General features: G+C 43.4%; 1 protein-coding gene across 19 annotated transcripts in view; it reads right to left on the bottom strand.

Annotated features, from left to right (window-relative positions):
- The window catches only part of KCNIP4 (potassium voltage-gated channel interacting protein 4), a 598,831-nt gene that overhangs the window by 195,661 nt on the left and 382,551 nt on the right, over nucleotides 1-20,619 (bottom strand). The window contains exons 1-2 of one of the 19 annotated variants that reach the window (XM_053252528.1): nucleotides 7,795-7,861; nucleotides 2,521-2,576 (exon numbers count right to left, since the gene is read on the bottom strand). The exons of 15 other annotated variants lie outside the window; for them this stretch is intronic. In XM_053252528.1, coding sequence (XP_053108503.1) covers nucleotides 2,521-2,563 — 43 coding nt within the window. In that variant the 5' untranslated portion in view covers nucleotides 2,564-2,576; nucleotides 7,795-7,861. Of the gene's footprint in view, nucleotides 1-2,520; nucleotides 2,577-7,763; nucleotides 7,886-20,619 lie in introns of those variants that run through there. 3 more of the 19 variants (XM_053252524.1, XM_053252539.1, XM_053252529.1) reach the window with 3 other exon arrangements.

Raw genomic sequence — 20,619 nt, 5'->3', positions numbered from 1 at the left:
TGCCATCTGCCCATCCCCGCCGCTATCCGGCAGCTGCTTGCGAACTCTCACGAGAGCTGCCACACATAGGATTAGCGACAGGTACGTTCAAGAGAAATAGATAGATAGATAGACAGACAGACAGACAGATAGATATGAAAAACTGGCTCCTTTGTCAAACTTGGGCAAAAGAAGCTTTGATAAAAATCTAGCTGAAAGAGCTCAAAATCAGGGTCTCTTTGAGCCCTGATCGTAGTTCTCCTGGGGTGTCATTGCTTCCCAAAAGGTTCGGTGCTTCAGCTTTGGAAGGGATCAGTGGTGGAGAGAAGCTGGCGGCGGCCCATGCTCAGCCACCACCGCAGCCCCCTGGCCTCGCCCCCCGCATCTGATGTCAGACACATGGGGCTGGCTAGCCACACACCCCACATCTGACATCAGATGCAGGGGCGTGGTCTCCCTCCCAAATGGGCTGCGGAGGCGGCCAAACACGGGCTACCGCCAGCCTCTCTCCACCACTGATCCCATCCAAAAACTGAGGCCCGCATGGCCCCATTTGGGAGGAAGATCGGCCTGCGCTGCATTGGACAAAAAACACCACCTTACTCTATTTCCAAATACAGAATTCAATGTAAAAATCTCAGTGAGATTTGTTGTGTGACGATCAAGAACAGACTACAATAAAAGGGAGATTGCACCAAAGACAGACAGAAAATATTATCCTCTGAAGTTCTAGGAACACAAATTAGTTTCAGTCTTTAAAAAGTAGTAATCCTAGGACTTGCTGTGCTGGTAAGGAACAGATAGGAATGTGTTCAAAGGCCAATGAATGGTTGTCATTACTGCTGCCAGAGCCAGAAGAGGAGGAGGGAGTTCAGCGGGGGTTGAAGAAGCCTTGTCTGTAAGGGATTCACATTAGGCTGCCACCATCCACTTTATTTTGAGGTGGGGAAACCCACTCCATAGAAGGTTCCTGGTGGTGGTGGGGGGGATAAAGTGGCAAAACCCTCCCAAAAAGGGCTGAGCAAATCTTAGGCTTTCAGAGGCGTGTGACTAAGGCAGACCCAAAATTAAGAGTAGCACACTTCAGCAACAAGGATTTATTATCAGATTAAAAGGTAAAGGTATGCAATAAGAATAATTGTCTTTTCATTAAACAGATTTTAAGATTCCAAGCAATCAGTTTTTTAAAAAAACAACCAACCTTCTCTCACGTGTGTAACTGGCTTGGTCCACACTTATTACTTACAGGCCTTCCTATTTCCTCAGCAGCTCTCAGCCTGATGCTTCCTCAGGACAGACTAACTAGCAAGCCCAAACGTCTTCCGGTGGCTAGCCAGGAATCCCCACCCAGTCCTCTGGGCTGGTCCCTTTGATTTGAATTTCCCAGGTTTTTTTCCTTTTTAGGAAAGGTCCACCCTCTCAACAGTTGCTCTAAGTGATGTCCAAATTGGCATCAAACAGTTTGGTTTTGCCCCCTTTGGACACCCCCCCCCGTTCAGTTTAGCTTGCTGGGGGAAGGGGTTGCATTTTTAAAAAAATATTGTTGTACTAAACCCCTCCAGGGGGCTTCTCCAAGGCTTGGGGGGTGTCCTCTGAGGTTTCCCCCCCACCGGCCTTCCTAATGCCAAAAATTGCTCAGTTTGGGCATTCTTTGGCCCTTTCCATACTTTTCCTCAGTTGATGCAGCCATTTTGGAGGTCGCTGCACATGCACAATGGGCCCCTGCATGGCCTATGTCATGACCCGGCCGCTGAACCGGACCTCCCCACCAAACCAGCTAAGCACCAGTTCGTGCACATCTCTATCTAAACTTCTTAAAACATTAATACTCAACTTACCCCAGGTTTGGCCTGTCTGCCCCAGGGAAAGCAAACAGTCTACACACCCCTGAAGAAGAGCCCTGCTGCATCAGACAAAGGACCAACCTAGTTCTAGTCCAACATGCTATTTCCAATAGAGCGCAGACAGATGCCCCCAGCAAGCTCACAAGGAAGACATAAAAGCAACAGCACTCCCCTGCTTTTAGTGAACCCTTAACAGATGCACAGAACACAGAAAAGACAGGATGAGAGAGGAACCCTCCAGTTTTGGAGACCACCTTTGTATTCAGATATTCAACGTTTCTTGTTGTTGTTGTTGTTGAAACATCAATGTAATGTTTGTGATAATTTAGCCCAATGACACCTCTAGCATTTCATATCAAAACTGAGAACAGATGGAGCCTCACAGTCACAGAGCAGCAGAGAAATCTTAATAACTGCTGAGAAGTATGTTGTTTTACAAGAACATCAAAAGAATGAACAATATTTCAGTGAAGAGTGAAAACTGGCAGGGACTGCCAAGAACTAAAAGGAAAGCTATGGCAGCCTTTGAGCCTTCTGAGGGTAGGATAGTTAAGATCAGGGAGGAGGGAGATCCTCCCTTCTGTTTGTTTTCAGGTCCCCTGTAGACCAGCAAAACTACTAAAGCCTGAAGGAAACAGCATTAAACAGGCTAAATGTACAACGTTTGGATTGTAACTGTGACCTTTATCATGCCTACCTTCATACAGTTCTTTGCAAATGCTTTTGCTTGCTTTAATCATTTCTTGTATATGTCTAAAATAAAACAAAAAAGTATTATAATGATAACAGCAGATATCTACTAATAACTCTCAACTATGTATTGCTAGGAATTCACCGGAAAAGCCCAGTGCATAGAAAGGAAATTGGTGAAGAAGAAGAAAAAAACACAACTTGCTTGCAGACTTTTGCTAGCCTATCTGGACCTATGACTATTTTAGGCCCTGAGAAAATAATAATAGACCCAACTATTCACACAGATTTCTCTTGCAAAACTTAAAACGGTTCCCCCAGTTCTCTCACATGGCCTCCTCACCCTGAAGCATTTGTCATTACCCCAGATCTAGAACCCTATCAAGTGGGGGCAGGTTCAAGAGATGAAGCAGGATGGGAAGTCCCAACTAACCCAGACCATTTGCAACTCTATGCTGCTAGAACCCCACATATCAGGAAAACTAGGGGGAACCAGAATAGCAGCCCCGGTCAGCGTCAAACAGGTATTCTGCCATGCTGTACCAGTTTGGCGAGAGCGCTGGCGGGGGAAACATGGGGGTGGGGAGGACACACTCCCTGCTCCTTAAAGGTAACCCCCCACCGCTGAACTGGCCAGAGCTTGCATATCCCTATAAGGCATTTAGGAATATTCAATCAGATATAGTCCATAAGCCCAGTATATTTGATAGCCATTAGTAGGAAAGTAATTTATTTAGTTAACCATGATGCTTACATGTGAAGCAGCAGCCATTATGACACACAGAAAGCCATAAAGATTTATTTGTTTAGACATTCTCCCTGCTCCTTAAAAGATAACTCCCCTCCGCCGCTGAACCAGCCGAATGCCGGACCGGTCCGTAAAAGGACCTCCGAACCCATTCGTGCACATCCCTAATGCCAGATGCTACAATAAAATTAAAGGCAACCAGGATGAAATTAGTAGGAGAAATGTCCTCATTTTTGTTTAACTGAAAACCTATCCATTTAATAAAATGAAAGGAGCTTCAGAAGATGGCACAGCAGATTAATCTGAATATTCTTCCATATCAAACACTGCATAACAAAGCCAAATACAACACTGTCATCTTAAAGTATCTGATCAACAAATTCTTGGTTCTTTGTACTTCAATCCTATACACGCTAACTAAGGAATAAGTCTCAATGGTTGACTATGAGAATATGCAGAATTGGGCTGCAAATCCAGCAGCTAGGAATGCCTTGCCAGTGCACCAACTATGGTTTTTTCCCCTGGATTTTGCTACATACTCTGGTTACATCTCGATTGGACATTATTACATAATGCATGCTCTGCCATAAAGGATGAGTAGCCTTTAAACTACTTCAGTTCTGGATATGTTAGGAGGCTCTTTCTTGCAATGTTCAGGAAACAAAATAATAAGCTTTTCCACCAATACTGGCTAAGCAATTCTCAGCCCTAATCCTTCTGGAAGCAAACCCCTTTCAAAATTACTTGCAACTTGTTAAAGGCAATGTCAGACGTTTTCAGAATTAAATATCATTTCTCTCAAACTGGTTCCAAAAATCACTCATACTTATGAAAATTTAGGTTATGGGTTTTTCAAAACCAGGCTAATTATTTTACATTCTTAGCACAGAAACATGGGGGCTGTGATAATAATAACATTGTCTGATCGAGCTATTTAATCACATAAATCCCAATAGTTTTGATAAAGCATACTTTGGCTAAATTGCACAGCCTACTTAAAACTGCTTAACCTAGAAATATAAATTTAGCTACCCAGAGTTAAAATCATAGCCGGAACTGCCCATGGTATTCTGACTACAAGAGTAAGTAATTTAAATAATGCTAGCACTATTTAAACACACAGACAAAAGCTTATATGTTCCACTCTACTGAAGCATAGATCTGGGCCAAACCACATGTGATGTTGTAAGAGATTCTTCTTCTCTTTCTCCTTCTTTAACGGTAAACACAATTTTGGTCAGGAGGCTATTCAGACTGGAGCCACAGCAGCAGCAGCGACATACCTGTATCTTGTTTTCCTCTATGGGGCAAATACCAGCTTGGGGGCATTTTGTATTGGCAAAATGGAGTGTGGAAAAAGTATTTTTAAAAAACACCCCCACACCCAATACTGCAGGCTCATTCTGAATCTTATCCCTATAGCTAGCTACATTTATCAATTCCAAAAGCCACAGGATATCTGATCATCGAACTCCTGCCTTCACATCTAGTTGTTGGCCCGAAAGTCAGCAAATGTGTTATATATATTGGCCAAGTTAAAAATATTCCAGCTGGCCCCTTTTACTCATGTGGAGGAAGAGCATGGACAGGCAAGTCCTTCCCTGCACCGAGTGCATCACTGCTTAATTGCAGAGGGTAGTTTGTCCAAACTGCCCTCGGCCTCCACCATGTATTATTCAAATAATACTTCATAGTATTTGAATTGCATGTAGCAGGTACTGCAGATGAACTACCCCGCGGTATGACATAATGGCACATCAGGTGTGGGGCAGGCATGCTCACCCACACTCTTCCCCATATGTTTATATGGGTTGGTTGAAGTATTTCAGGTGCTTCCATAATGGGGGTACTCCACCTAATGGCACAGCGGGGGAATGACTTGACTAGCAAGCCAGAGGCTGCCAGTTTGAATCCCCACTGGTATGTTTCCCAGACTATGGGAAAAACCTATATCAGGCAGCAGAGATATAGGAAGATGCTGAAAGGCATCATCTCATACTGTGCGGGAGATGGCAATGGTAAACCCTCCTGAATTCCACCAAAGACAATCACAGGGCTCTGTGGTCGCCAGGAGTCGACACCGACTCACGGCACACTTTACCATGTATTTCTAAAAGAATTAGAGCAAAGTGAACCCTTTTGTATGAATTGCCTGTTTGGCCTTCTCTGGTTGTAACATGATATTGTCCTAGAAGATTGAAATATCTGAAAGAAATGTAGTACGCTTTTCCAAAACACAATTATACATTTCAGATTTGAATATCAGCATATCCCTCACATCCATTAAGGAGGAGGAGGAGAAGGGGGCGGAATCCATTTAAAAAGAAAAATATTTTGTGTAAAATGAGGTATCAGAATGAATATTGGTATGTTTATTATAAACACAATTCTTCATTTACCAAGCATCAGCTTGAATGGCAGGAAGATGGCGGAGGGGGGGGGAATGCAATCTGATACCTGAAGTGAGGCCTCTCACACTGTGATTTTTCTAGTCATATATAAATAACTAGTGTTTTCAAGCCCGTTAAAATAACGGGCGCTAGTAGGGGAAAGTTCCGCCGGCGCCACCAAGAGTGCCCCACTCCCTCTTGCCCTTTCCCCTCCCCCACTTCCTCTTGCCCCTCCCCCCGGCCCCACTCCCTCTTGCCCTCCCCCCCTGCATTTTTAAATTTTTATCTTACTGGCCCTCCGCTCCTCCTCCCGGGCGGCAAACAGTTTACAGTTTACATTTTCTTGGGCCTGATCCAGCAGGGCTCTTCCGACATCCTCAAGCCCTTTTACTTTAATCTGCACTTTCTCAGTGCACTTTTTTTCACCTGGCCAGGACCACTTTCGTCTATTAGTATTAGTGCTCAAGTTCCCGAGTTAAGCTTGCAGCTGCGGGGCAGGCTTGTTCTTTCTCATGCCCACACTAAATAGCTCCTGCTTAATAAGGGCTTTTTGGAACTGCTTGGAGCAGACCAAACCCAACGCAGCTGGCAAGCGGTGAAGGCGGTCAGCTGCGGCCGGGGAGAGGCGAGGGCTGCTCCGGGCTTATGTTGGCCTGCAGCCAGTCCGCATTCCTCATGCACCAGCCGGCCTCAGTGGCCTGAGAGGAGGAGCCGCCAGGGGCCGGAGCATCCGCCGCCTCTCCGCTCCTTATGCAACAGTGTTGGCCAGCGGGGAGGCGCGTGAGGCCGCGCAGAGTTCCTCCGCGACTCGAGAAGAGACGGAAGGAGCGCTGGGCAGGTTGCATTTCTCCTGCGCGTCCTCCTCTTCTTGACGCCTTTCCCAACCCCTAAACAAACCGGGAGCCACCCGCTGCCGCAGTGGTGGGCATCTCCGCTTCTCCTCAGCCCGGGAGGGGAATTCCCGCCTCGCAGAGTGCCGTCCCCGGTGGCCAGATTGCTGCCCGCCTGCCCCGGTCTCCTCTTCCCTCCCGCCTCCCAGAGTGCCGGCCGGCAGCAACAGAACCAGCCAGCATGGCCGCCTGGTGTCGGCGGTCGTGTCTCCCTCAGTCTGTTCTGGGCCTGCGCTTCGCGCAGGCCCAAAACAGCCCAGGGAGACAGGGACGCAGACGCCAACATTCCAAAGCCACGGACACTCACTTAGCCTTTTATTATATAGGATGTTGTCATTTCATCTTCAGACTTAACATGTCGTTAGACTGATTAATATGTTAAATGTGCTAAGAGCTGGCCAAACAGAACAGCTCATAGGACTGGTCTTCTCACATGAACAGTGTAACATGGGAGAAGAAGTCATAATACCTCAGCAGTAACCTCTGTGAGCACCAGTCTCCTCTTACTAATAGCCTCTGCTCATGGAAGCTGCTGCAATAGTACGTGAGATCTGTGAAGGAGGTATGATCATGCAATACCTTAGTTTTCAAGTCTTCCTCCCAAAGGGTTTTTTCGCTGCCACCACCAGCCTTTCCAGGAAGGCTGGACACCAGTGTCCCCTCTAAGGCATGCACACTTCCCTGTGCTCACAAGTTTTTTAAATGTCTGCTCAGTTCATTTTAGATCCCGCTCAGGTTGAATCAGGAAGGCCCCATTCTGGATGCATGTGTGCACACACTGCCTTGATATTGCTGCCCAGAACAAAACTCATTCTGTACACAGAAGAAAAAAATTAGAGAGAACACTGCTAGACACCTGAAATACAAGTACTCTGAATCCCCAACTCACCCAAGGAACAGTTCAAGTGTGCCAGCACAGGTTGTTTCCCTTAAGCCCAAGAGTAACCCCAAAACATTCCAGAGTCTTTCAGTAGCAAAATGGTCCAAGCAGACATAGGTAGAGCTTAACATAGTATACAACTCAGCACAGAATTGTAATACAGTAAAAAGACTAGTATATTACAGTAAACATTGAAGGCACAGTTTATAGGCAATTAAACTGAAAATATCCCAAAAGGCATAAAGAAATCTAGATGTTAGTAAGCCAGGAGGTTAAAAGTCTTAGGACCACTGCAGATGATACTTTTAAACAAGCAATTAGTATATACGTGGCTTTTTATACCCTTTTGGAAAAAAGATTCAGATTAACAGACCAATGTGGGTACAGTGTATTCTTGGGATCACATGTTTGGAATCCTACTGTAGCTTCCTTTCACAGACACAGGCCTATCACTTCCCCTCTTCCTATGGTTCCTAGGTTTCCTTTGTTGTATTTCCTGCTTCAAACACATCATCTTCCCATAGACAGAAGTACATAAAACAGGAGTCATGCACAGTGATCAGCTGTTGAGATGCAACTCTTTTCCAAGGCACAACTGAGAGCTTTGGTTCCTTTGTCTTCTATGGAGACATGCTTTCCTACTTGCTAGCTTGAGGTACACAAATTAAATGATCATGCTTGGAGATGTCAGAATGCACCTCAGGTAGGCCCTTAATTAAAAAATAAATAAATCTTGCAGTTTGCAAGCATTTTTCCAAATATCAACCTCTTATCTATCTTTGACTCTAGCCTTTCCTATCTCTATGAGGTGTAACCCTTGCTCTTTAAGGGCTAAAACATTAGGTGATATAGGCTTTTCCAGCAGGGGGCTGCAAGTTTAATAAAGTGTAAAGTGTGCTGTCAAGTCAATTTCGACTCCTGGCACCCACAGAGCCCTGTAGTTTTCTTTTGGTAGAATACAGGAGGGCTTTACCATTGCCTCCTCCCGCACAGCCTGATATGATGCCTTTCAGCATCTTCCTATATCACTGCTGCCCAATATAGGTGTTTCCCATAGTCTGGGGAACATACCATTGGGGATTTGAACCAGCAACCTTCTGCTTGTTAGTCAAGCACTTCAAGAGGGGACAGCAACAGCAAGAGGGGATAGCAACAGCAGACTGTATCTCAGTGCCACAGCCAAGAAAGAACTTTCAAACAAACAAACAAGCCAGCAGCAGCAGCAACAACAAAACCTCAACTTGGGACACACGAGTCTGATCAGGTCACTGTAACTCTTCTTATTTTGCAAATTCTGTTGCTTGTGTTAAGAAAGAGAAACTTTAAAGTGCAAATTTCTCATTGAATTGTTATAATTGTGTTCATTTATATGGAAAGTTGGAGGAAAAGAAATCCCACAAGGCAAGATTACACAGCCAATTGTAAAACAACCCATACATGGTGTAAAGAAAGTGTTACACATGCTTTTCAGTGGAAGAGTTTCCCCACATTTTCTGGGAAAGTAACACATTTTTGTGGAGTCTGGGGTTTTGTTTTGATTTTTAATGGTCTGGGTGATGTCTGGAACCTACCAGAAAAAACTAGACAGATGTTTCTATCTTTTATGTGTTGGTCTGGGGAGTTTCATGTCAGTGAGTGAGTGAGGCTCAGGCAGCTTTTGATAGATAGAGGGGCTATTCTCATGAGGAGTGAAAATCGGGCTCGGAGAGCCTAGCCCAATTTTCGCTGCCGGTGTAAACCACCGGACTCGCAGGCAGGCTTACAAGTGGTTAGCATGCTTTTTTGGCCCTCCCGCAAGCCCGGGTTTGCGGAGCAAGTGCTCCGCAAACCCGGGCTTTCCAATCGTGAGTAGCCATGGCACGGCTCCGTGCCGCGGCTACTCACGAGGAGACCCCCAGAGGGGAGGCGAAAAGCTGCCTCCTGCCTCCAGGGGTCTCACACAGGGCATACTGGAGCTTCCGGGGGCTGCGCAGCCCCCAAGCTCCCCAGCCCCTGCCGGCTCTGTCACGGAGCCGGCAATCGTGTGGGCGGCCGATCTGGCTGCCCAGGGCTTCCTCCCTGCTCGTGAGGCTTAGCCCATTCTCTCCGCGCAGCTCCTGAAACTGGGTCTCACTGATCATGAGACCCGGCTCAGAGTGATTTTCAAACTGGGGAATTCCCCTTTGTAGGAAAGAATCTTCACAATTTCCAAGCCCACAGCCCCAGAGTTCTGCTGGAGAATGAAAAGACACAGTTTTGCAACTGTACGTGGGGTGCTGGAAGAGACGGCAAGGACCAGGGGTAACTCCTATGCCTTAAGGGACCTGCCTGGTAGTCTGGCTTTTTCCACCCACCTTGGGCTCCCTCCAACCTCTCTGTGTCAATCCCTCACCCCCAACCTGACTAGATCTTCCTGGGCAAAATGCTATGTCAGATCCCAGCAGTGAGAAATTGTAGGGGGAGGGAAATTTTATTTATTTATAAATAAATAAGTTAGGGAGGGAGAAAAAATTGTGCCAAAAGTAAGTCCCACCTACATCACTGGATGATCCAATCTGGGACTCTGTTCTGTTAACAATTTGAACACTATGTTAGGGGGTGAGGGCAGTACAGACCACATTGCAATATGGATGGTTATCTAATCATATGGTACATGGTAGTGATTACCCTACATTCTAAATCCCACATTACATCTAATATTTAAATCCAGGGTAGAGAATGTATGGTTTTCCATTATGATGATCATTCGTACATGAGTAGAATAATCTAATCATGCACTGCAGTTATCATCTGAACTGGCTCTTAGTTGCAAAATAATGGATTTTAGGATCTGAAGTATTAAAGAGCCATTTTTGGAAGGGCGGTATAAAAATCAATCAATCAATCAATCAATCAAATAAATAAATAATAAAGCACAGTTTTAACAATCCTATGTCCAATATCACAAATTTTTTTACATTGTTTGGTCTCAGGAGGTCTGGCACAGACAATTTGGACTCAGAGAGAGCTCTGAACAGGATCAGCCTTTATTATAAGGGCAAAACATCAAAGAGAAAAGTACCTCTTTGTGTCTGGCACCACTGATATTGGGATATATTAGGTTAATAAGTAGCGATGTTCACAGAATGCGACATGGAGGATCGAAGGCGGTGGGGGTCTATCTTTAAGAGTGGGGGAGGTACACTCACCCCTCCTGCCGCTTCCCCCCCCCCCACCAGCATCAGTGTTTTCAAAGCCCATTGGGGCAGCTGCGTACGTCCCTGCCACCCCATTGCCCTTGTCTTCTGGATATGACCAAAAGTTGCTAACGCACCTGCATATGCCATCACACACAGGCACGTCAGTGACTTCTGGTCATATCCGGAAGACGAGGGCAAGGGGGTGGCAAGGAGGTATGCTGCTGTCCCGATGGGCTTTGAAAAACATGGACACCGACGAGGGGAAAGCGGCAGGAGTGCACTCTTCCCCGCTCTTAAAGATAGACCTCTTCCACCTTCGAACTGGTGGAACTGCCGGTCCTTCGAATCACTTCGGAGGCCCATAAAGGGCTGTGAACCGGTTCTGTGCACATCCCTATTAATAAGTGTGAAAGAGGCTGAATAGCCTCACCCATTTGGTTTGATGGCTCAGCCATATGTAGAACAATAGGAACGATAGCTCTCCCATTTACATGAATATCAGTATGAGAGCAATTAGTACCAATTGGTCCAGGGTAAAAATAGGAAAAGATTATATGATATATACACCCAGAGATCATGGCTTATGACAGGGCTCCAACCCTCCTGCATCTCCAACCCTCCTGCAGATGTTGGACTACAATTTCCATAATTGCTGAGTATTGGCCACTGTGGCTAGGGATGATGAGAGTTGCAGTCCAAAAACAGCTGGAGGGCTGCACTTGTGGTTTCAGCCCTGGCTTATGATTTAATGCCATCAGAACCGAACTGAAGGTTCTGCTTATTGAGCTGAATAAAAGGCTTTACCCCAACAAACTACATGAGCAGTTTGGCCTTTTACACAAGGTCAAACTGCTCACATAAAGAGACTCTTATATGAGCTATCAAGATATATATAGTAAAATATTACTCTGCACTTAGCTTCTCCCTTCCTAACATTAGAATATTGGCTTGATAGAAGGCTTAGTTATACCAGAAATACTTATTAAATATATAAAACACTCTTTTGTTACAAACAACTGTTAAAATAAATACAAAAATAAAACTAACAAAGAAACATGTCCTAGTTTAGCAGCAAAAGCAACATGAAACTAGCTAACCCCAGGCAAAGCTCTCTCAAACAATGAAATTTTATTTTAATTTAATGATGAAAAGTGTATAATATATACATTTCTGTAATTTCAATGTTTAGTGTACGGCTTCCTTTGTGCAGGTAAAATCTTGTTTAGTCATCTGAAAGTGGAATGAAAATTATGAAAAGGAAAAGGAAAAGGGTATAGAGATGATGTAAGGCAGGCTCCCTTGGGCAGTGTTGTATTCTACCTAGTAATAGTTTGTCTGTTATAAACAGAATTTCCAGATAGTTCAGTGCAAATACTGAGAAGGCCGGCGCACTTGTTCATGGAAGCTGCTACACTATAGTGTGACCTCCCTTGCGGCACAAAAAAGTAGGGTGTTTGTCTAAATTAGCATCTTATTAATATAACGTACAGTTTGGACATACAGATATTATGCAAATTTATGTCATCTTTTGTGGGACTGCATGTGTCCTCTTTTTAGAGATGTGTACTTGGCCACCCTACCCAGAAGGGACTTCATTTTTACACTGTGACGCCATGGATTTTGCATTTCATTTTGGCATTCCTACTAACTGCTAGTAATAATCACAATAATTTAAACAACATGTTGGCATTATTCCTATAGGAACATAGGAAACTGCCATATACTGAGTCAGACCATTGGTCTATCTAGCTCAGTATTGTCTTCACAGACTGGCAGTGGCTTCTCCAAGGTTGCAGGCAGGAATCTCTCTCAGCCCTATCTTGGAGAAGCCAGGGAGGGAACTTGGAGCCTTCTACTCTTCCCAGAGCGGCTTCATCCCGAGGGGAATATTTTGCCGTGCTCACACATCAAGTCTCCCATTCAGATGCAACCAGGGCAGACCCTGCTTAGCTATGGGGACAAGTCATGCTTGCTACCACAAGACCAGGTCTCCTGGTTATTATTGTTATTAAGTTGTTATTATTGTTGTTGTTGTTGGAGGGGAAGAAGATGTAGGTGAGGGTAAACAATAGGAAAAGGTGAGATAATTTCAGCTGCATATACTTAGACATAGTTTGAGTAGGGGCTAAGGTTTAGTAGTCTGATCCTATGCATGTTTCCTATAAGTAACATCTGAGTCCATGGGATAAACTTCCAAATAAGCACGCATTGGATCACAGCCAAAGGCAGCAAACAGATCAATTAGAGGATTACAATTTTTAAAAAGAAAAAGGGACTATATTCATCTTACCAATATTTTGTAAAAAAAATTCAAACCAATTTGAATGGTACTACAAGAGGTATAATAGTAGTAATTGTAATTAGTATCAAAACTAGCATTAATACTGCTACTACCTAGCATTAATACTGCTACTACCTTTGAACTTTAAATAGTTCAAAGAACTGAGTAAACGGTTTGAACTGCTAAGTCCAAAGCCTCATCTCAGGCACAGAGTCACCAGGTGGCCTTAGGCAAGGCACTTTCTCTCAACCTCAGCCTTTCCCTCATCTGCACTGTGGGGATAATAACACTGACCTATTTTAGAGGGACATTGTAAGGATTACTGAAAACGCAGGGGAAGCACTTCGAACTCTCAAAAGCTCTGTAACTGCTGATTATTATGGCAAAATGACCCTAATCATGGCAGGTATGTCTGTCAAAGGCAGGCCTGTGGACATTGCACCTCCTGTGGGGACTAAATCAGTGGGTGTCCCCACCACAACAGTATGCTAAAAGGCAGTGCTTCACTTTTCCCCAGAGGAGCAGATGTGAGCCATACGGCGGTAAAGCAGTGAGGCAGGGGCTAAGCTTATTCCCTACCTGTCCCTACTTCCGTGTCGGTGGGCTGGAGAAGGGGTTAACTGTGTAGCAGACTCACTGAAGTATGTTCAGAACTGACTTTTGTATGTATGAAACAGAACATTTGAAACTGACTTTTGTATATACAGATGCTGCTCCAGCCTACTGGAATACTCCATCCTAAGCTCCTATGCTTAGCAAAAAACAGGATGTAGCGACAACTGAGCAAATGTCCCTGGGCCACTGAGAGAGGGGGGTCTGCTGGCTGGTGACAGTTTACTCTTTGCTCTCCCTTTCATATCTCTCTGAAGAAGTGGGGTGGGGGAAGCCCACCTTCACTTTTTGTCCCAGAGCCCACCTCTAACCTTGCTACAGCCCTGAGCAAAAACAACAATAACAAAAAACCCAAACCTTAGAACTGAATTGCTATAGCTAAGTAGCTATTCACTGTTCCAACACTGAGCTGACAAGAAATCAACTTTTTAATGAACGGAAATTAATACCATTACTGGATTAAATATCCCTTGACACTAATCTCAAATGTATTTCTATACATCAATCATGTGTGCTTGTAGCAAGTTGATATTATATTCTTATTACATTAAAATGAACAAAAGTCCATTGATCTTCATTGTTACAGTCAAATGGTAGCTGCTTTGAATCAGCTTGGAATGGTTGTAGGATTCAACAAAACCCTTTTGAGATTAGGCAACTTTTTAGAACATGAACATAGTTTAATTATTTAGAGGGAATTGAAAAGTTATTTTCTCCAGAATGTTGCTTGACCCCTTTAATTTACTGGCCTTAAACAAAGATATCCTTGAATCCAGCTACACAATGTTTGGCCAGCATTTCCACATTTTAGCATAATATTTGCAAGTTAATTAAATGCTAATATAAAAGTATCACTCATATCACCTAAAGACCAGAATGTGGGCGGCTCAATTATTTCAGAATTTACAGCTCATCAAGTTGTGAAGGCTTAATGGAAACTTTTATGAAATTTCCAAACAATAATTAACACAGAATTAATATCAGAGAGAGTTCTAAAAATTATGCATTTCATTTAAGTCATACAGCAAGATTACCTCCCAAGATACTCCCAAATCCAAAGAAACAGAAGGATAAAACGTGAATATCTCAATTAAGACGAGTAGAAATTTGGGGTGTCCAATATGTGAAACTGATACATTATTTATTTATTTGATTATTTATTTATTTATTTATTTGACATGCGTGTTGCATTTATTGGCCTGTACCTTTAGACATGCATTTCCCTCCTAGTTGTGAAATATATTCTCTGGAGCCATAGTTTATGATGTAGAAAACTCCTTTACACAAACACAAGGGATTACAAGGCTTCTCACTTTGCCCCCACTCAAGTATCTGTTCCCCATTCTGCAACATGGTGCAGTTCTACTGCTAGAGCAAAGCAGGTTTGCACATATAATAATCCATAATAATTTGGCCCTATTAGAATGATGCTAGAATTTAGAGAGCTTCTGTCTCCCCCCCACCCCGCCCTTTTCTTACACTGAAATAACAGTTGCGGGTTTGTGAGTGAACAGGACTAGGACACTGATGTACAGTGAAGGGTTATTTAAGATGCCTTGGTTCTGAGGGAAATCATTCCTTTATTCCCCTTGTGGGATCTTGGTAGTGTGGTTATAAAACAGACAGTTTCCCTACAACCATAGGCTTAAAAAGTCCAAATTAAAATATATTTGATTGAGTACAGAGTAAGAGGTTGACTTATGATATTAACATGGAGATTCCCATGTTACTCAAACACACAAGATGTGCACATGTCTCGGCCTGACACTTTACCTCTTCTGTAACTGTTAAAATGAGTGTCTTCTGTTGAGAGGGATGAGGAAGAGAAGAGGTAGTAGGGTTGTCTGCTTACCGGAGATAGCCTGGGGAGAGAAGGGAGGAGGAGCCAGTCAAAGAACTGGCAGGGAGACCAAGGGCAGGAAGGAAGGGAGCCCAAAGAGGCTCAGGGAAAGGGAAGAGGAAGAAGCCAGCAGAGAGAAAGGGAGGGAAGGAGGGAGAGAGGGAGGGAGGGAGGAAAGGAGGCAAGAGACTTTGGGAAAAGGAGAAGCCAGTTAAAAAGGACAAAAGATCCAGAGGCAGGGAGAAGATGACCCCAGAAGAGTTTGGGGAAAGAGGAGAGAGAAATGCCGGTCAAAAGAACTGGCCAAAGGATCGGGAACAGAGGGCATGGAAAGTAAGAAGGAAGCAGCTTCTTTTATGAGGAAGGAGAGCCAGCTGCCAACTCTCCATGGAGGGCAGACTAAGGCATCATTCTGTGCCAATCCTAGGAGCATGATGGGAACCAGGGAGCGAAATTAGGTTAAGAGGAAGGGAGAGAGGAAAGGATGATGTGTGAGCAGATGGACCTAATAAAAATCCCCTAGCCTGACCTGATGGTGTCTCTCTCTCTCTCTCTCTCTCTCTCACTCACACACACGAAACTGGGGAGAGAAGAGGAAATTCCCAGGAGCAGAGGAAATAGGGAAGCTCCCTGTAGTATCTGTCCAATGTGAAGGAAGGAAAACCTGGGTCCTCAGCAAAGAAGGGGGTGTGTGATGGTGAAAAAGCAGAGGCCACAACAAGTTGGAGGGGCTTTGGCTAACTATTTTTTATGGGGGGAAAGATGCTTTGTGTACTGAAGCTATGTGCTAAATTAATGTTGGTCTGAGTTAATGGTTTCTGGGGATGATCTCTCTAGTCAAGAACAATGGGTTTGGAGGCAAGACAAAAAGATAGGGTTTCCTCATGATGCAGTAGTGCGTTGACTTTAGGTATATTGGTTTGTTGACTTTGATAATTTAGCATCATCCATGGCATCAGTGTCCAGGTCAGGAGTGCAGCTAAGAAACTGGGTGAAAGGTGAGCTATGGTCACTTTGCCCCGGGTCTCAGGAAGGCTAGAGTCATCATAAGAAAAGCGGGTTCAGGGTGTCAGAATGCCTGGGTCAGGTCACCCTAGGATGCAGAGCAATGGCTAAGCTCCTGCCTTTGTTGTTTTCCTTCTGCAACTTCTGGCAGCGGGGCAGACTCTACCTTTTCCTGGACTTCTGATGGGTAGTCAGGCCTGGACTACGTGCTCTCTCTTAGAAGCGGGACATTGCCTGGGGGCCCATGTTTGGACTTCCTAACAATCCTACATACTCATAATCATGTGGAGAGGTTCATCTGAACTGCCCCTCATACAGAATTTAAATACTGCATTAATGTAGTATTTAAAATTGCATGTCTGAACAGCCCTTAAGTAATTAAGAATTGATGCGATTACACACCAGAGGTGCATAAGACATGGTCACATCCTAGTATTATTATTACGGATATTTATATACCACTCAACAAAATTATCAAAATGGTTTGAGAGAACCGCTTAATAAAGAATGAGGACCAATTTAAGCATGATGGTACTGTCAAAAAGCATTTACTCTAGGAGGTCAGCTTAATGTTGAAAAGGCTCTATATTGTAGGGATGTGCACAAATTGGTTTTTTTTATTTGATTTGTGCCCAGAACAAATCACCCATGATTTGTTTTGTGTCCAAATCTACCTCCGCCACCAAATCACCCCAGATTTGATTTGGTTTTGCTTTGCTTTGATTTTGATTCAAACCAAGTCAGACCACTTAACTAGGTCCTAGGGACACCAAATTTGGCTGATGGGTAGGTCCCCATGGGTGCCACCTACCACCCAAATTTCAAGACAGTGGGACACTTGGTTGACTTTTAAAGATTTTAATTTGTTTTTACTGATTTTGGACATTTCTGCCATAGGAAACAATGGGGATTTGAAGTTGCCATATCCTAACTCTAACACGGATCCCCAGCTTTCATTTCTTTAAAAAAAACTAAGCTCTAGCCCTTGTAGAAGTGGAATTATGGAGCAAAATGTGCAGTCATTATTTTTCAAGAGTTTGTATTCTTTGGTGTATAATAACTTTTTCTCATAATGAATCCCTATGAGGATTCATAACACACCCTCATTTCTTTTGTTCATTTTGACTGTCACTCAACAGTCCCAACAGTCAACTGCCATGTGCCAACTACACACACCCCCTACACACACACACACACACACACACACACACACACGGCAGTGGGGTATTCATTTTAATTTTTAGGAATATTGAAATGTTTAGATTCTTTGGTGTCTAATAACTTTTCCTCATAATGAATCCCTATGAGGACTCATTATACCCCTTCATTTCTTCTGTTCATTTTGACTATCAATGGACAGTGCCAACTGTCAACAGCCATGTGTCAACTACACCCCCCCATACACACACTGGGGTACTCAGTCCCACCCCCTGGTATTTTTGAAGTGTTTAGATTATTTGGTGTCTTCATTACACATCTTCATTTCTTCTGTTCATTTTGACCCCACTGCTTTGCAGGTGGGGGTAGGGAATTAGTGGCATCCCGTGTTCTAGCTACCCCCCAACCCACAAGCTACTGGATACTCAGTTTATATTTTGGGAATTTTTGAGGTGTTTAGACTCTTTGGTGTGTAATGAATCCTCATAGGGATTCATTATGAGGAAAGGTTATTAGACACCAAAGAGCCTAAACTCTTTAAAAAAATTCTAGAACATAAACTGACACTGCAGTTTATGACACCGCAGACCTTGCCTTGCGGGTGGGTGTGGGGTGTAGTTGGCACATGGCAGTTGACAGTAGGCACTGTTGAAAAGACAGTCAAAATGAATAGAAGAAATGAAGGTGTGTAATAAATTCTCATAGGGATTCATTGAGGAGAAATTATTATACACTAAAGAATCCAAACACTTGAAAAATAAGGACCACACATTTTGTTCCACAACTCTACTTCTACAAGGGCTAGAGCTTAACTTTTTTAAAAACGAAAGCTGGGAATCTTTAATAGATGGGGGAATTAATAGGTGGTGTCCAAATCTCGAATCTATCCAAATCAACTCAGGCGCGATTTGATTTGTACCCGAATCTAGCCAATGGACCACAGGGGTGATTTGTTTTGTCTCCAAATCACCCGAATCAGCTAATTAGGGTAGAAATTGATTTGTACCCGAATCAATTTGCACATCTCTACTGTGTTGTTTCATATAGTTCACAGACACACTAAACATTTAGTCTACTCTTTACAAATAGGTTTGAGGTATTATTTTTGCCTTTAACTTCTGTGCCTGCTGCGGGATATCCAGGTTCAAAAGCTGGGGACCCTTTACACAGCTGGCCCAATGGAATTATTTAGCAAAATAAATACTATAATTTCCTCTGTTTTTTTAAATAGGGATATATGCTTAAGTTTAATTTCTCCTTTGCTGGAAAACCTCCCTGAACGCCCTGATGATTTCTATCTAAATTTCATATTGGCAAATGCCAATAAAAAGATTATTTGCAAAATAGCCAAGTTTTGTTATATCGTCTGTAAAATCCATTCTGAGCTTTTGTAACTGCTTTTTGTACTAATGTACTTTTTTGTAACTGTTTTCATTTACTGGTCAATGACCGAAATAAAATCTACCTACCTACCTACCTCCTCTGTTTCGTTTCTCATTCTTTTCAGCCAATTTCATTACAGATATTTAAGCTAAAAGTTACATTAAGCATTCAAGAAATTAGCTTTGTGTGGTGTGGAAGGAAGAATCCTGAAAAATAGTTTAAGTCTTAATGTTTTATCCAAAGTATATCATTGCTGCTCTCTGCTGGTCATAAGAATAAAGCCAAGATTCTTTAAAAATTAGCAAAAGTGGTTTCCAGCCTCCACACACTTCTACTCCATGATCAGTCCCTGCTCAAAGTAGGCCAATAAAAAGAGTAACTACAATGAGCCAACTATACTAATCACATCTGCCATACGTCTGATATATTCAACAACTCTTATTTTATATAGTACAGTGATTCAAAATATGAGATCATCATAAAATGTCTTGGTAAACAGTTATAACAATGTATCAGTGCAAAAATATATAGGGGAAATCATTACTTCTGGTAAGCATTCTGATAAGTAAAACATTGCACACTGTTGGAAGAACATGAAACTCTTTCAACATTTGTTGTAAAATAAACTCGGAAAAATATTGAAAAAATATCTCCACTTGAAGGTCAAAATAATGATTTTCTTAAGCAGAAGGGAGACTATTTTCAGAATATTGAAGGGAGTAGGGTGTACTACAAGCATCACTTCTGAGTAAGAGATTGCTCTGAAGGTTATTTCATCACTAATTTTCAAAATTTATGAATTGCTGACAGACTTTTTAATGTGTCTAAAGCAACATACAAAGAATAAAACCAGGACATAATTTAAAAACAAAATAACCCCAAATCTTAAGTCAGAATAAAAAACTATGAAAAACCACCAGCAGCAGCACACTCAGATAATAAACATCTTCAAAAACCTAATTCCACCCAATTCCTAGGTTTCTATCATTTCCCTATAACTTAGTTTGGGCATTCTGGTATGCCCTTGCCTGGTGATGTGCTTGGGGAAAGATGCTTACCACAGGCAGGCAAGGGTGCAGGAAGTCGAGGGGAGCAAGCATGTGTGTGTGTGTGTGTGTGTGTGTGCACATATGAGAGAGAGAGAGAGAGAGAGAGAGAGAGAGAGAGAGAGAGAGGTGTGGAGGAGAATAGTCTGATGGTCCTAGAGAATGGTTTGATGGTGCTTTAAAATGTATGACCACAAATAAAAAGGGTGGCGACCTGGTTGGCCAGCAAGTTCTTGCAAGAGGTGGACACCCTCCCACAGGGTGGTAGAGCAACCTCTCATAAGTCTGCAAGAAGTGTGGGAGATTATTTAGATCAGGGAGAGTGACAAGGAGGAAGTAGCTTCAGTTGTAGTTGAGACTTCTGGGGAGAAGTTCAGTAATCGATGGGATGTGGAAGAGCATTTGGGTGTAGTTGAAACACCCTCACCATCAGGGGGGATAAAAGACAAAGACAGGAGAAGATGTCAGACAACCTGGGCTCTGGAACCTACACACTTAGTAACAATGGGGCACATTGAGGCCTTTGAAATGCCCTCCCATTAGAAGAGTGGTGCCCTAGTAAGGCGAAGCAGCATGGAGATTTCTGCATGGAGTCTCCCTTTGCCCACCACAGCCGGGGCCCTGTGACATCCTTTGCTTGGCTGCATGCCATGGTGGCTCTGGCAGGGCTGCACTCTTCCCTGGGCAAACCAGAGAGACGAGCACCCCAGCCAAA

The sequence above is a fragment of the Hemicordylus capensis genome, chromosome 5 (assembly GCF_027244095.1).
Source record: "Hemicordylus capensis ecotype Gifberg chromosome 5, rHemCap1.1.pri, whole genome shotgun sequence".
Lineage (NCBI taxonomy): Eukaryota > Metazoa > Chordata > Lepidosauria > Squamata > Cordylidae > Hemicordylus > Hemicordylus capensis.
The sequence above is the reverse complement of the archived record's forward strand: the minus strand, read 5'-3'. Positions and strand labels throughout refer to the sequence as shown.